This window comes from Delphinapterus leucas, chromosome X (genome assembly GCF_059928025.1).
Source record: "Delphinapterus leucas isolate spDelLeu-1000000601 "Yukka" chromosome X, BTC_Dleu_Yukka2, whole genome shotgun sequence".
NCBI classification, from domain to species: Eukaryota; Metazoa; Chordata; class Mammalia; order Artiodactyla; family Monodontidae; genus Delphinapterus; species Delphinapterus leucas.
The window spans coordinates 37654749-37669564 of record NC_143150.1 but is presented as its reverse complement, the minus strand read 5'-3'; the positions used below and the strand labels follow the sequence as shown (position 1 = coordinate 37669564).

Below are 14816 nucleotides of genomic sequence, written 5' to 3'. Positions count from 1 at the left end.
ATTAATTCTCCTTCTACCCTTCTAAATTCTTGGCTGAGATCCCCTTGTAATAAAAGACAGAATAACAAGAGGAAAACAAACAGACATTTAATAACTTGTATACCTCCTGTGTTCATGGGAGAGACCCAGGAAAACTGAATAACTCTGTCAAAGGGCCCAAGCCACCACCTCAAATATCACCTGCAGCTAAAGACAAAAGGGTGGAGGGAGCCAGTTCCTGAAGGTGACCAGGAAAAGCACAGTAAACAAGGGTAAGGTTGTTATGCAGATTTAAGTTGCTGCCTTTTCTGTTGATAAGAGTTTCTAGAGATTCAGAGTCATCCTTCTCTTGTACAGAGAGACACCCTTACAAATGGAGTTTTCCTTTATAAATGTAAATGTCTCTTACAGAAAGAGTCTTATATACTTGATTTTCAGGGCTTCTCCTGTATCTGCTTTTTTTTTTTTTTTTAAACCAGCCCAAAATAGTCCTTATGCCAAAGAGACATATTCGGGGGTGGCAAATTCTGCTCCCCTTCAGTGTTTTGCCTTTTAAAAAGTGATAATGACCTATTGGCCAGGCTGTAGCAGAAACACATTCTCATATGTTGCTGGCGGGAGTATACATTCAAAGACATTTTCTGGAAGGCAGTTTAGAATTATCCGTTAAAAGCCTTAAAATGTATATTCCCTTTGAAGACCTAGAAATTCTTATTCTACAAATGGAGGCTAAATAGAGAAGGATCTGAAAATTTAGACATAACTTACGTGTGCGACAGGAGGAGATTGGTTGAGTAAATTGTTGCATATCCATATAATTGAATAAAATGAAGCTATTAGAAAATGAGATTGTAGAAGCATGTTTATGACATGGAGTATGTTCAGGATACAGTTTGGGACAATGCATGAGGCCACCACGCTGGAGAGATCGACAGGGTCCGGAGTAGAGAAAGCCTTGCCTGCCATGCTAAGGAACTTGAGCTTTTCCTGTAGTTACTGGCCAGCCATTAAGGGATTTTAAAGGGTAGATCAGAGCTGCATTTTAGATAGATCCCTCTTGCAGCAATGTGTCTGGAGGCAAGAGGCCAGTGAACATTATTTCAGTGGTCCAGGGAGAGAGAAGATGAGGACCCAAGAGTATAAACATTGGTGAACAGAGCCTAGGACAGACTTTGGGCAGCCCAAGGAATGGATCTTTGCTATGGTGGGTAATGTTTGTAAGCACTCCTCTTTAGGAACCCCCAAATAGTCGGGTGCCCTCATAGGCGGTGGAGCCAGGAGAATTGGAGCTGCAAGGGCTGGGCCTCGGAAGGTTGTGTTGCAGGCCAAACACAACTCTCCTGTCCCTCTCTCACTCTCTTTCCCTTTCATTTCATTTTCCCATCCCTCTTCACTGCTTAACCTGGCCAGCCCTTCAATTAGGATGGTCTTGGTGACTGGCTGTCCTTCCCAAATACATTTCTCATAGTGTTAACCGCTTCCTCCTGTGAACAAAAGTTATCTTCTCTCCGCGTTGTGACCATGGGGGTTTACTGAGTCTAATGTTTGGATAGAGCAGAATTTGACAGGGAGCTGGATATTGATGCCAGTGAACTTGGGGCTGATATGACTGTGGAACAGAGACAGGAACAGGAGTGGGTCGAGTGATGCTGAGAGCTTGGGTAGGGAAGGTGGGAACCTGGAACCGGAGTGGTTCAGAGGTAGAGGATGAACTGGAACAGCTGCTGGTGCCTAGATTAGGTGCTTGGGAAAAAGCTGAATTTTCGAGTTTGTGGGCAAGATGCTAGAGAGCCAGTCTCTCCTGGGGAAGCTGCGAGAGGGTGGTTTTTGAATGGAACCTGAAGGGTTTGCCAGGAAAAACCAGCCAAACAAGAGTCAAGTTCTGTAAGGATTCAGGAGCTGCCAGCACCCAGCAGATCTGGGAATGAAGCAGGTTGGAGCTAAGATGAGCCTGTCTTTAGAGACTGCTGGACTCTGAAATCCATCTGCGTAAATATAATTTGCTGCCCAGGCAGGTTTGTGTTTTGAGATGTCTCGCCTTGTGAGGAGTAGATCTTTGTGTGGTGGTACAGGTGTGGGGCTCCTGCGGTGGCGCCATGTGTTCTGTTGGGGGGTCTAGGGGCAGGGCTAGAGTCTAAAGAAGAGAAGCCCCCGTGAGGCTGGGACCATGTCAGGTGTGAGGTGGAAAGTGTGTTGATCTGGGAGTTACGGGACCTGGGTTCTTGCCAGAAACCTTGTCAGAACCTTCCCCCTGGGTTTCTCCATCTGTAAAATGGGATTTCATAGCAAGGCCCTGCTTACCTCCCAGGCGATGGGTAAGTGGAAGTGCTTTGTAGCATTTCTCTGTGTGCTCCCTGCCCACGCCCTTTTCTTCAGGTGCCCAGCTGGGCGGATGACAGCATGAACACAGAGTGCCGAGTCGGTGCTGGGATGTGCTCAGATGCCTCCTCATCTTCCTGCCGTCCTTGTTTGTACTTCCAAGTGTCCTCTCTTCCCACCCCGTTTGCAGCTTAAGGGATAGTTTAGCTTTCCGTCTGCTAGGCTGAAACAAACGCCAGCAAAATTTGGAGGCAGTTGGCAGCCAATCAAAGAAGAGAGCAGGGATATTCAGGCCAAGGCTGGGGGCCTTTGGGCCTCTGAATTAACATGTTATCTTCACTCCTCTCCTTTGGTTAATGGTGATTATGGATGTGGCTCCAGCATGACAAAGCAGAGAGGTTTAGTGTCATAAATCTATGAAGTTGCTAGAGGAGACTGTGAGTTTACTGGAAAAAGATAGGATGGAGTTGGGATCCTTTTTCATATAAACTAAAAAAAAATTTTTTTTTAGATTTTGTTTATTTTTGGCTGTGTTGGGTCTTCGTTGCTGAGTGCGGGCTTTCTCTAGTTGTGGCGAGCTGGGGCTACTCTTTGTTGCGGTGCGCTGGCTTCTCATTGCGGTGGCTTCTCATTGCAGAGCACAGGCTCTAGGCATGCGGGCTTCAGTAGTTGTGGCACACGGGCTCAGTAGTTGTGGTGCACGGGCTTAGTTGCTCTGCAGCATGTGGGGTCTTCCCGGACCAGGGCTCGAACCCGTGTCCGTTGCATTGGCAGGCAGATTCTTAACCACTGTGGCAGGCGGATTCTTAACCACTGCGCCACCAGGGAAGTCCCTAGGGTCATTTTTCAAATCTCCTTTTTTGATGTGTCTACATGTATCTGCTTTAAAGGTTGCTTGAAAAAGATACCCTCTATCCTGGTGTTGGGAATAGACAGGCAAGACGAGGAAGGCCAACGTGCTGGTTGGAAATGACATGGCCACAGGAAAGTAACTGTTGGAAAACTCAGTTACAGTCGAGACTAGCAGAGCTACCTGAAGAGAAATTAGATGCATGAGTGAGTTGGGACTGGAGGCTTGCTTTCTTCAGTAGGTTTCTGGGCCTCTGGCATAGGGCTGTCGTGGATCAGAACCAGTCAAATGGAGCAGTTACAGGGAAATCGGCCCCCAAGAATCTGCTTATCTCCTCTTGGCTGTGGGTATAGAAAAGTAAGAGTGAACAGTGGGGCCCAGTGTCGCATTTTTGCTTCTCTGTTTTCGCATGTTGGAAGTATCTAGGGTATTCCAGAAGCTCAGGAAGACTGCTGGCATGGCTCTTAGGTGACTCCAGAAGTATTCTTTCCAAGGTGGTTAGGGGCCCCTGTCTGCTTTCTATATACTGTAGCTTCTGAATGTAGCCTTTGATGGGCCTGATGCTGGGTAACTCTGTACAGCCTCCAACTTGGTCCCTTGCCTACGGTGAGTAACTTTACTGCTGGGACAGTGGTAAAGAATACCAGCTTTGTTTCTTTCTTGGACTGCTCCTGACAGGTGGGGTTGAGGAGTGGGGTTAAGTTCATGTCTGGATGATTGAAATTCCAAGTTGACAATCCTTGTCCCAAACCATTAAGGTCAGATGTATTTCATAAGTCTGAATTATTTGGATTTTAGAAAGGCAATACAGTGAACGTGGTTTTTTTTGGCTGCGTCGGGTCTTCGTTGCTGCGTGCGGGCTTTTCTCTAGTTGTGGCGAGCGGGGGCTACTCTTCGTTGCGGTGCGTGGGCTTCTCATTGTGGTGGCTTCTCTTGTTGAGGAGCTCGGGCTCTAGGTGCGTGGGCTTCAGTAGTTGTGGCACGCAGGCTCTGTACTTGTGGCTCGTGGGCTGTACAGCTCAGGCTCAGTAGTTGTGGCACATGGGCTTAGTTGCTCCACGGCATGTGGGATCTTCCTGGACCAGGGCTTGAACCTGCGTCCCCTGCACAGGCAGACAGATTCTCAACCACTGTGCCACCAGGGAAGCCCCAGTGAACGTGTTTTACAGACACTCCCAGTGGGGTCTGGGACAGCACCCCGTATTCAAAATACATTCTTTTTGTGGAAAATGTGTGTATACTCACCATAAATGGAATAAAGAAAGTCTGTAAGTAGCCTCAGCTCAGTTCAAGTCATATCTGTTACCAAATTAGTTTTGAAAAAAAACCAAACAAACAAAAAACAGACTTTTGGTTTTTAGAGCTTTTTGGATTTGGCGATGGCAGATAAAAGGATTGTGGACCTGCAACTGTCATTGGTTTTGCACTTTTAATCAAATTGATCCACAGGGGAAAGGCATGTTCTCGATGGATATTTTCTTGGCGGGGTTCTCTGATGAAGTATTGTGTGGGTAATGGACTCCTGGCCGTGTTCCTTTCAAGACCCTTTTTCTTTTCCATTCTTTCTCTTCTGCGTGGCAGGGATTCAAGCAGGTGTCTCTACTTATAGTGATTTTCCTTATAGTACCCTTTCCTCTTAAGTGTAGATTCTGAGAGAACTGAAGGACAGAATATAAAGAATATACTCGTGACAAAGCCAAACTAGCCCATAATGCAGATAAGGTCTGCTCATAAATGCTCACCACAAGAGAGGGACACATATCAATGATTTTGTAAATCCTCACCATTAAGTCACTGTAGGTAAAGTAACTCCATAAACATGAGTTTCATTCTTTTGTCAATCCTTCTCCTGCTGAATGTCTTTTTTTTTTTTTTTTTCCTGAATGTCTTTGATCAAACCTTCAGCACGTCTGGCTGCCTGGAGTGTTTGAATCTCCTGGGGCATTTGTTAAAATGCGCAGATTCCTGGAACCCCAAACTTCTGGAATCAGCATTCCCAATGGGGGGAACCCAGGAATTTGCACATTTTATAAGTGCTCTGCAGGGCTTTCCTTGTCCCTCTTGAGAACCAGTGCTTTGGTGCAGTCAGACTGCCACGGCTGTAGGTTTTTGAAGGCTGTAACCCAGGCCTAGTTCAAAGCATGGAACTGATGGTCTCTTAGAAGGACCAGGTTCTTTTTGTTTGGTTTGAGCAGGGAGACTAGAAGGGGACCCACTTAGTCATGCTTCGAAACAAACCAATCAAATGTGAAGGAGGAAAATAATAATAATAGAAGAAAAACAACGGAAGTTTAAAAACATGTATACCTCCTGTATACATGAGGGAGACTCAGGAAAACTGACTAACTCCCTGAAATGGCCCAATCCACCACCTTAAATACCATCTTCAGCCAAAGTTAAAAGAAAGATGTTGAGTGTTGGTTGCTGGGTAGGGGTGGAGGAGACCAGTTCCTGGAGGTGACCAGGAAAAGCACAGTGAACAAGGGTAAGGTTGTTAGGCAGATTTAGGTCCTTGCCTTCTCCATTGTTGAGAGTTTCTAGAGATTTAGAGTCTTCCTTCTTTTCCTAGAGGGAGACACCTTAACAAATGGAGATTTTCCTTATAAGTGTAGATGTCTCTTACAGAAGGGTAACTTCTACACAGTTTTCAGAGCTTTTCCTATGTCTGTTGTTTCTTAAAAACAACCAGCCTAAAGTAATCCTTATGCCAAAGAAACAAACTTTGGGGTAGCAAATTCTGCTCCCCTTCAAAATCAAAGGGAGGCTAAGGGCCTGGGGGGTGGCAATATTGATAGGATTGCCAGATGAAATACAGGCTGTCCAGTTAAATTTGAATTTCAGATAAACAATGAATAATGTTTTAGTATATGTACGCTCCATACACTGTTCAGGATATACTTATACTAAAACATTTTTCATTGTTTATTTGAAATTCAAATTTAACTTGGCATCCTGTATTTTTCTTTCTAAATCTGGCAAAGCTAGGTATTGATTAACCCACCTTCCCCCATGGGAGGCAAACCAGATGGCATTTGTGTATTTGTCCTATCTCAGAATCCATTTTTACTTGTCCTAGGTTAAAAGCTTGTCATACTGGCTACTCGTGTCATGCTGAACTTGAAGAATTGAAAAATTGAGTCTTCTAGAGGTTAAGAGGAAGTGTTTTAGAGGCTGAAATGGCTTAAGAAAAGCTCTCCCCATCTCCTACCCCTCCACCAATTACTTCTTCCGCTCTTCATCCATCTCTTTCCCTCTCTCCCCGACCTACCCCTTCCCCATCACACACACACAGCCGGAACAGACAGGCACACATAGATGCATGTGCAAACACAGACATGTTTGGAACACCACCTGCTTGTCTTTTAAAGACTTTTATGTTACATTTTCTGTGTAAGAGTTTGGTTATTAATTATTATTATTATTATTAAAATAACACTGTCTCACTGTGTCCAGCATTTCTCTTGATAACCATACTTAATTTTTTTTCCATTGCAGATCTTTCTCCTGGCCTGCCCTCCATGTCCGGGAGCTGTCGTCGTCTTCAAGTAAGGGGAGATTGTTTTTCTGTTGCCATTGCTGAACTGTCTTGTCTGTTTGATTACAAAGGATGATGAACACATTGCTTGTGACCACCTTGAACCTGCAATGCTTTGTGTCTGGGCTTCCCAAGGGACAAAAGTCTTCAAGGGTCCAATGAAACAGGCAAATGTTGTATGTGGAGATTTGGCCTTTGTGCTTTTGTCAAGCCCTGACAGATCCTTTTCAGCGATTCTTTGTGGTGGTGTTTTATGGCCAAGACATTCCCCCTTGGAAGTTTGCTGCCCTCATAAAGTTTCTCTTGAGTATGCTGGGGGCCAGACAGCTCCCCTCTTTTAGCGAATCTTTGTACTGTGGTCCTGCTGTTCCACTGAGGATACTTTGAAGGACTTTGTTTTGAGTTTTTATGGGGTTTTTTTTGTTGTTAAAGTGCAAATTAAATTGAGGAGAGAAAAATATCACCTTATTACAAGTCCTGACTTTCTTTAAAATAGAAAGCATCAGATCCATTAAAATGTATTGCAGGCAAATCGTGTTTGTCTGAAGGCAAGTTTGCTTAAATGAAATTCTCAAGAGTCCCGGAAGCCTCATTTTAACCACGAGTTGTGACCATCTCATTTATCAAACCTTTTATTAGAGTTGCTAATGAGAAGCTAAATCGACCCAATTAATCTTGTCTCTTTCCCCCTTCTCTGGCCCCCATTTTGGAGCTGTTTCTGAGCAGGGAAATGGCTGCAAGCCAGAGCGAGGGGGCAAAAAGTAAAGAGCCCAGCCAATCCTTAGATAATTGAGAGTGGTGTAAATGGCTTTCTGATTTAGTTAAGTCTTTAAAGTGTTAGGTAGGGGAAAATATACCCTATTTGCTGCTTCAGATAGCTCCTTGGAATAGCCACTTAGTCTCTTGCCTGAGGTGAATATAACTTTCTGCTGGATGAGGGGTAATGGATCCTGATTTCATAAGCTCTTACTTGGACAGCTTCTAAGCGGAAGGTGTATTTAACCCTGTTTTCCCCCCTTGATTTCCCAAAATGGGCTCAATTTTTCAGTGTCATGTTTTAAAAGTAACATGTATTGGTTTTATTTCATTATTATGAGAGTAACAGTTCTCATTATAGAAAATGCAGAAACATAAAGAAGAAAATAAACACCACCCCTAATCCCACCAAGAGATTATTTTGGTTATTGCCTTCCTTTTTTGCTTTTTTTTAAAATTTAACAAGCAGAGACCGCATTTAGTTTTTTTATTGTATCTTCTCTAAATTTAATTCAATTTATGTGTGTTTGTACATATAAAATACATACATATAACTGCTGGATTTATTTTTTTTTATAGTGGTCCTTTTTACCCTGTCCTTTTCCTTATTTGGTTTGTCCCTTGCCTCTACCTTTCCACATCATCCCTGTATATTACCAAACCAGTATGTATCCTTCCATATTTTTCTCCATGCTCACAGGTATACACATGCATACACACACACACACACACACACACACGCACACACACACACACACCGGTTTTGGAATGTTTTGCTGTTTTTGTTAATTGTTTTATAAAAATAGAATTCTGTATATACTTTAACACATCCTACTTTTTTCATCTCATGAAAATCTATCAAAGCCTCTTGGTATGGCTCTTATTCTTTTAAAAGAGTGGAAAATATTTCATGGATGCACAATTTATTTAGCTATTCCCCTACTAATGAACATTTACATTCTTTCCAGATTTCGGCCACTACAGTCAATGCTTGAATTAAACATCATTGTGCTTATGCCCTTATATACTGGTGCTTTCAATTTATACACACAGACACAAATGTTTATATATAAATAAATATTTGTTTCCATATTGATTTACAAAAACAGGCTGTTATAATTCACTTTTCCCTTTTATATGTAACATATGAGATCACTGTTTGTTTCACATCCCTACTAGCATAAGGTTTTATGGTTCTTTTATAATTCTGACAACTTAATGGATGTATTTCCTTGGCTACTAATGCATTTTGGTTTTGTCTCTCTCTCTCTCTCTCTCTCTCTCTCTCTCTCTCTCTGTTTTGGTCCGATTGGATTTTCTCTTTGAATTATCTGTTCATATTATCTGCCCATTTCCTAGGGGTTATTTATATTTTTCTTAACCTGTAAGCCCTCTTTGTATATTTTGGATATTGGCCCTTGGCCTACCATCTTTATTATAGATATCTTTCCCAAATCTGTATGTATTGACTTTACTGATGGTATATTTTTCCACATAATCTTTTGCATATCCAAATATGATTATTTTCTTATAGCTTCTGGGTTCCCAGTCTTCGTTAAGACTGTTTTCTCAAAGATGGATAACCAGTGACGGTAGCATAATATGTTAAGTAATCCTTACTCTCCCCTGTGAACTGAACTGCTATCTTTGTCATCAAACTTTTTATATACGAGGATCCATTTATGGATTCTCTGCTCTGTTTCATCTGTGTGTCTATTTGTGTACCTAAATCATGTTGATTGGATTACATTAGATTCAATAATATTTTCCTTGGCTATTCTTTGGTATTTTTTCTTTTCTACACATTTTAATATCACTTATTCAGCCCTCCCAACCCCACCCTATTGGGATTCTAATTAGAATTGCATTAAATTTATATTTCAGTTTTGTAAGAATTGATTTTTTAAAACCTATAGCTCTTTTTGTCTAAGAAATGGCATTTCTTTCCATCTGCTCAGATCTTGTTTTATGCCTTTCTTGATACATTTATTCTTAAAGATTTAAGAACTTTTTTGTTTGTTATGAGTGGAATACTATCCTCCTTTCCGTTCCTAAATGCCTCTTGCTAGAATAGAAAAAGTTTATTAATTTTAAAAATAGTTTTTATATCTAGCTATCTTACCTAATTGTTTTGTTAGTTCTGGTAACTTTTATCTTTTCTTTCCAATGGTTATATCATTTATTTCATTTTCTTCTGTTTTTGCTAGAAATTCAAAGACAGCGTTAAATAAAAATGATGCTGGTGGGCCATTCTGTCTATAACTAATTTCAAATAGAAATGGTGTTCCTCCATATTTGCTGTTGGTATTTGTCAAATAGTCTATTATATTTAAATAGTCTCCACATTTACTTGGAGATATTTTAAATGGAAATGGTTCTGTATTTTATCAAACGCTTTTGATAAACTAGGGTTTATTTGGGTGGCTTGTTATACTATCCCATCGATGTCTCTGCTGAGTTTGCCACCAATTTCAGACTCTTGTATTTGTAACAGCCAGCAGGCCAGATTTCTCTTCACCATTCTTTCCAGACTGTTCCTTTACTCACACTTTTTTCATAGCTAGTCCGAACCATTTTTGCCTTCCAAATGAACTTAAAATGTTTTTGTCAGACTCTTCTTCCAAATACTGTTATTTTGATTGGAATTACTTTAAATCTAAAATTTCATTAATGTCATTACCATAGTGAGTCTCTCTATCCGGGAAAAGACATATGGTAGATTTCTTAATTTATTCTAGGGTGTGTGTGTGGATTGTGTATCCCGCAGATTTCTCATCAACGTCATTCCTGGACAGTTTGTAGTTTATGGTATCATTTATTTATTATATTTTCAAACTAATTATTACTGGTACATAGGAAAGATTTTGATTTTTTTATATGTTTATTTTATATTTGGCCACCATGCTTAACTCTTTTAGTAGTTTTTCAGTTGCTTCACTTGGATTATTTTGGAAATTAATAGTATCAACTTCCATATGATAACTTTATCTCCCTTCAAAGAGCAACTTTTTTCAAGTCTGATTGTATTAACTAGAGCTTCCAGGACGATGTTAAATAATAGTAGTACTGGCCGGAATTCTTGCCTTGTTTCTGATTTTAGTGGAAATGTTCCTAGTGTTTTCTCTGTTGACTCTCATGTTGTTTGTTGGTTAAGATTAAACATCCTTTATAATGTTAAAGAATTTATTCTTAAATTATCAACCCCCCCTTTTAAAATCAGGAATGGTTGCTGAATTTAGCTAACGCTTTTTGAGGATCTGTTGAGAGGTTCATTTGGGTGTTCTCCTTTGACCTCCCCATTTGGTGCGTTACATTAATAGATTTCCTAATAACAACCTTTGTTGGATTTCTAAGGTCAGCTTTCCTTTTCCTCTGCATACTTGGGAGAGGTTCAGATTTGACCACCATACTATGAATTTGGTAGATTCTGCTCTTTGCCATCTCCAATGTGAAATTTAATTCTGCTGCTACAATATTTCTTTGTAATTCTTCCTTGGTTTGCTGAGCTTTCTCTTCACTCCAGTTTGGTGTCTTTCCTTCTCAATATGTTTTGATTCCAGTGGCTTTCTATACCTGTTTCACAGAGTCCATGTTTTCTTGTGTTCTCTTGAGGATGCCATTTTCTAAAATATTTCTTCTGGTTCAGACACTAAATGTAGACTTTTGTGCTTCCTCAAAGTCTTCAGAATGATACACATTTCCCTTCTGCTGCTAGAGGTTTTCATAGGAAGCATGCTGTCTTTGGGGGTATGTTTATGCATATTAGAAGGAAGATTTATTTATTCTTTGTTAAAGACACAGGACATGTGGATTTCATTTGAGTATCCTCATATTCTCTTTGGTATTGGTTAGAACCCCTTCTCAGCTCCACTCCTGGTGGCCAGGTTGATGCACAGAGCTTCCAACCCATTTCCCAGTGTCTAGCAGCTTCATCTGGTGGGTTCTGCTAGACGCATATAGAATCGCTTAGTCCTACTACTAGATTCTCTGACACGCTGAACATATAAAGTATGTGAAAAACTACAGCCTCCAACATGCATTGGTCCCTGAGTTTTACTTGTGAAGTCTCCCACTCCCAGAATGCAGTGTGACAGTACCAAAGCCATCACTTCAGCCCTTTTGGTTTATGGGAGGAGTCTCCAAATGGATATAGACCAGCTTTGGGAGTTGTTGGTTTTCCTTGCAAGCAGTAGCCCTGTAGTGGAGGCATGGCTGTCCAGTTTGCTGGTTACTAGATGAACTCTCCATTGCTAAGCCATGGGGCTGACAGCGGTGTAAGGTCTTAGTGTTTTACTATCTTGTTCCAGGTTTCTGCTGCACGAATTGGCCCCAGGTTGTTTTTTTCTCATTTCAGCCTGAGGTTTATTGTTAATAGAGATTTCTTCCAGGTTATTGTAACAGGATGGCCATTAGTCTAAGTTTTCAGTAATTTGGGGGAGTTTTCTCATTTTCTGTATCTTGATAGGTATTTTAGTGGAAAGCTGGGAGAGGCTGTGTTAGTGGTGGTTAAGCAAATGCTATTTTAAACTAGAAATCCAGTGTGTGTGTATGTATGTATATATGTGTGTGTGTGTATAAATATATATGTATTTTAATTTCTGGCCGTGCTGCACAGCTTGCGGGATCTTAGTTCCCCGACCAGGGATCGAACCCACACCCTTGGCAGTGAAAGCGCAGAGTCCTAACTACTGGACTGCCAGGGAATTCCCTATATTTTGGTTCAGAGCAGTGGTCGGCAACCTTTTTTCTATGAAGGGCCAGATAATAAATGTTTTAGATGTTGTAGGTGATATGATCTGTGTTTTAACTACATACCTGTTGTTGTAGCATGAAAGCAGCATAGACAGTACCGTATGTATACAAATGAGTTTGGCTGTGTTCCAATAAAACTTTTCAAAAACAGGAGGACTGGTCGAAAAAGTTCTGGAGACAGATGACAGTGATGGTTGCGCAACACTGTGAAGGTACTTAATGCCACTGAACTATACACTTAAAAATGGTTAAGATGGTAAATTTTATATTATGTGTACTTTACCACACAAATCACCCCCCTCCTGACCCAAACGTAACAGGAGGACCATATTTTGCTGACCCTGCGTTTAGAGCCATTCGATCTAGCACACAGAAAGAGAGGAGGAGGGAAGAGGAAATTCCACGTGTACAGGGACTTTGCTCAAAGCTCAAAGGCAGTGAGACAGATTTCTCGAGTATTTAAAAGGAATATCATAGTTGGAGTGGGGTGGGGTTCTGGAAAGCTGCAGTTCATCCTGGTGATATCATCCCATGCTCTTTAGGGATAGAGATACCCGGAGTTTATAGTCACACTTTCTGGCATAACGATCAGAGCGGGGATTTTCACCTCCCGAGGCTTGGGGAACCTCTGCAGCTGTCACAAGTGTTCATATCAGATGCAACTGAAAAGCCAGCCAGTCCCTCCTTCTTGGCGACTGGTGATGCTTCCTGTAGACGATCTGGTCTCTTCCCAAGGCTAGAAACTCCTAGTTTCTAGTTTATCCTAGTTTATCCAGGTTCACTGGATAAAAAGGAACAGCCGCTTGTCCGAGTCAGCTGTTGCTGCACCTCCTTTCCAAGATTCTTGTGCCATTAGGATTTACTTGTCAGCTGGAGACCTGGGCCCTTCACCTCTGGAAACAACGCTGCTCTCAGGACCCCAAGCCACATTTCTCTCAGTGGTGTGGAAAACATTCTCCAACTTCCCAGCTCTAGCCTTGGCAGCCCTCAGCATTTCTAAGACCTGGAAAGAGCCTGAAGTCTAACCGTGGCCTCCCATCTCCCTGGGGGAAGCAGGTCTCTGGTGTGTTTAATGCTGTTCTTAGAGCAGAGTTAGCATATCCAGATCCATTTATATGATCGTGCCCCATCTGAAGCTGAAGTCGGAGGACATCTAAGAGCTCTCTATTGCACCTGAAAGGCGGGCCTGGTGCTGAAGGCCCACCAGTCATGTGAACTGCAGGCATGGCCAGGGCAGCCTTGGGCAGCGCTGGGTAGCTCGGAGTTTCGTGCTCTCTGTTGGAAGGAAGAAGTCATCATCACTTGGTAGCTAGCTTTCACTCCCCCTTCCCTGTCTCCATGGATCCCGCCACCATAGAGGGCTCTGAGTGCCAGTAGCCTCTTAGCAGCCAGGATGCCGAAAAGCAAGCTGAAAACTGTCTTTAGAAAAGAATGGAATTCTTGGTTTCACAAGGGCCTAGGAACCTCTTAGAGAAGCCAGCCTTTTGGAACGTTCCTGTCTCTGAGCTGGGGTATTTTGAAGGAATAGATGGAGGAAAAGGGAGTGACTAGCTTTGGGTTGTGATCAGCCAACTTAGCTGTCTTGTGAGCACCCATGGCAGAGAACTCTTCCCCTACCCCACCCCAGGTAAGAAAAGTGCATAGCCCAGAGCTGGTTTACATCCTCTGCCTCAGGAAGTGTAGGGTACGGGCACCCCCACCTCCCAACGCTGAACCCCTTAAATCTGCTTATTTTCATGTACCCATGGAAGGGAGTGGACCTGTGATGCAAGCAGTATTATTTGGTCATGAGTGTCTGCTGACTCAATCTGGAGAGGCTTTTGAAGGAGATGAGATGAAATTTCATCTGTGCTACAGAGAGCAGGGGTGCATTGCTGGATGGAAAGAGGTCTGGAGGCCGGGTGTGAGCCAAGGTAGGTGAGGGAAGCATGGGGGTGCGTGAGGGCAATTACGACAGCCTGACATGTGATCTTGGCATTGCAAGATTGATGCCCTGTTGGCCTTGGGGCCACATGATATTATGAGAGTTCAGTAGCCCCATGACCCTCTCTTTCTCTAGATCCCATTTATTATACACTCAAATTTTTAAACAGCAGTATTCTCCCCAGGGAGACTCATATCTCTAGGACTGTCCTGAGTTCATGAGGTGGGCTCAGGCTGAAGCTGCTGTGTCTTAATGGTTTCACGGTCTCAGCACCCCCTTTCCTAGTGCTCAACAGACCCGCTGCTCTGGAACCCCCAAAGGAGCAGCCTTTTGGCATCTTCACCTCCGAGGTAGCTGCTTTTTGGTCTAGCTTTGGACTCATTACTGAAAAGGGTGTTTGAGAGACTGTCTCTGACCTGAGCAGCTTTATTAAGACTGTTCTTGGCATGGGAGAGGAAGCCGTACATATGAATGCTGTAGATTTCAAAGGGAAAGATACTGGAAACCTAAAATCCGTAGTAAATAAACAGCAATTCAAGGACACCAATTTCCTTTCTGATACGGAAGCTGCTCTGGTGTCTGCGGTCCTCTGAGCCACTGCCACGTTGCTGCCTGCAACTATACATATTCTCCCTTAATGCATGGAAGAGGGAAGAAGCTTTCAGATTGTTCACGGGTCTCCCCTCCCCTTCCATACACAG

At 42.5% G+C, this 14816-nt stretch overlaps 1 protein-coding gene across 13 annotated transcripts in view; it reads left to right on the top strand.

The window, feature by feature from the left end:
- Positions 1–14816, top strand: part of TMEM164 (transmembrane protein 164) — a 192378-nt gene that overhangs the window by 68820 nt on the left and 108742 nt on the right. For all 13 annotated transcript variants that reach the window (XR_016391292.1, XR_016391293.1, XR_016391291.1 and 10 more), the window contains one exon: positions 6644–6693. Coding sequence is in view for 10 of the 13 variants with exons in the window: in XM_089904182.1 (XP_089760308.1) it covers positions 6644–6693 (50 nt within the window). In the remaining 3 variants the exon portion in view is untranslated. The remainder of the gene's footprint in view (positions 1–6643; positions 6694–14816) is intronic.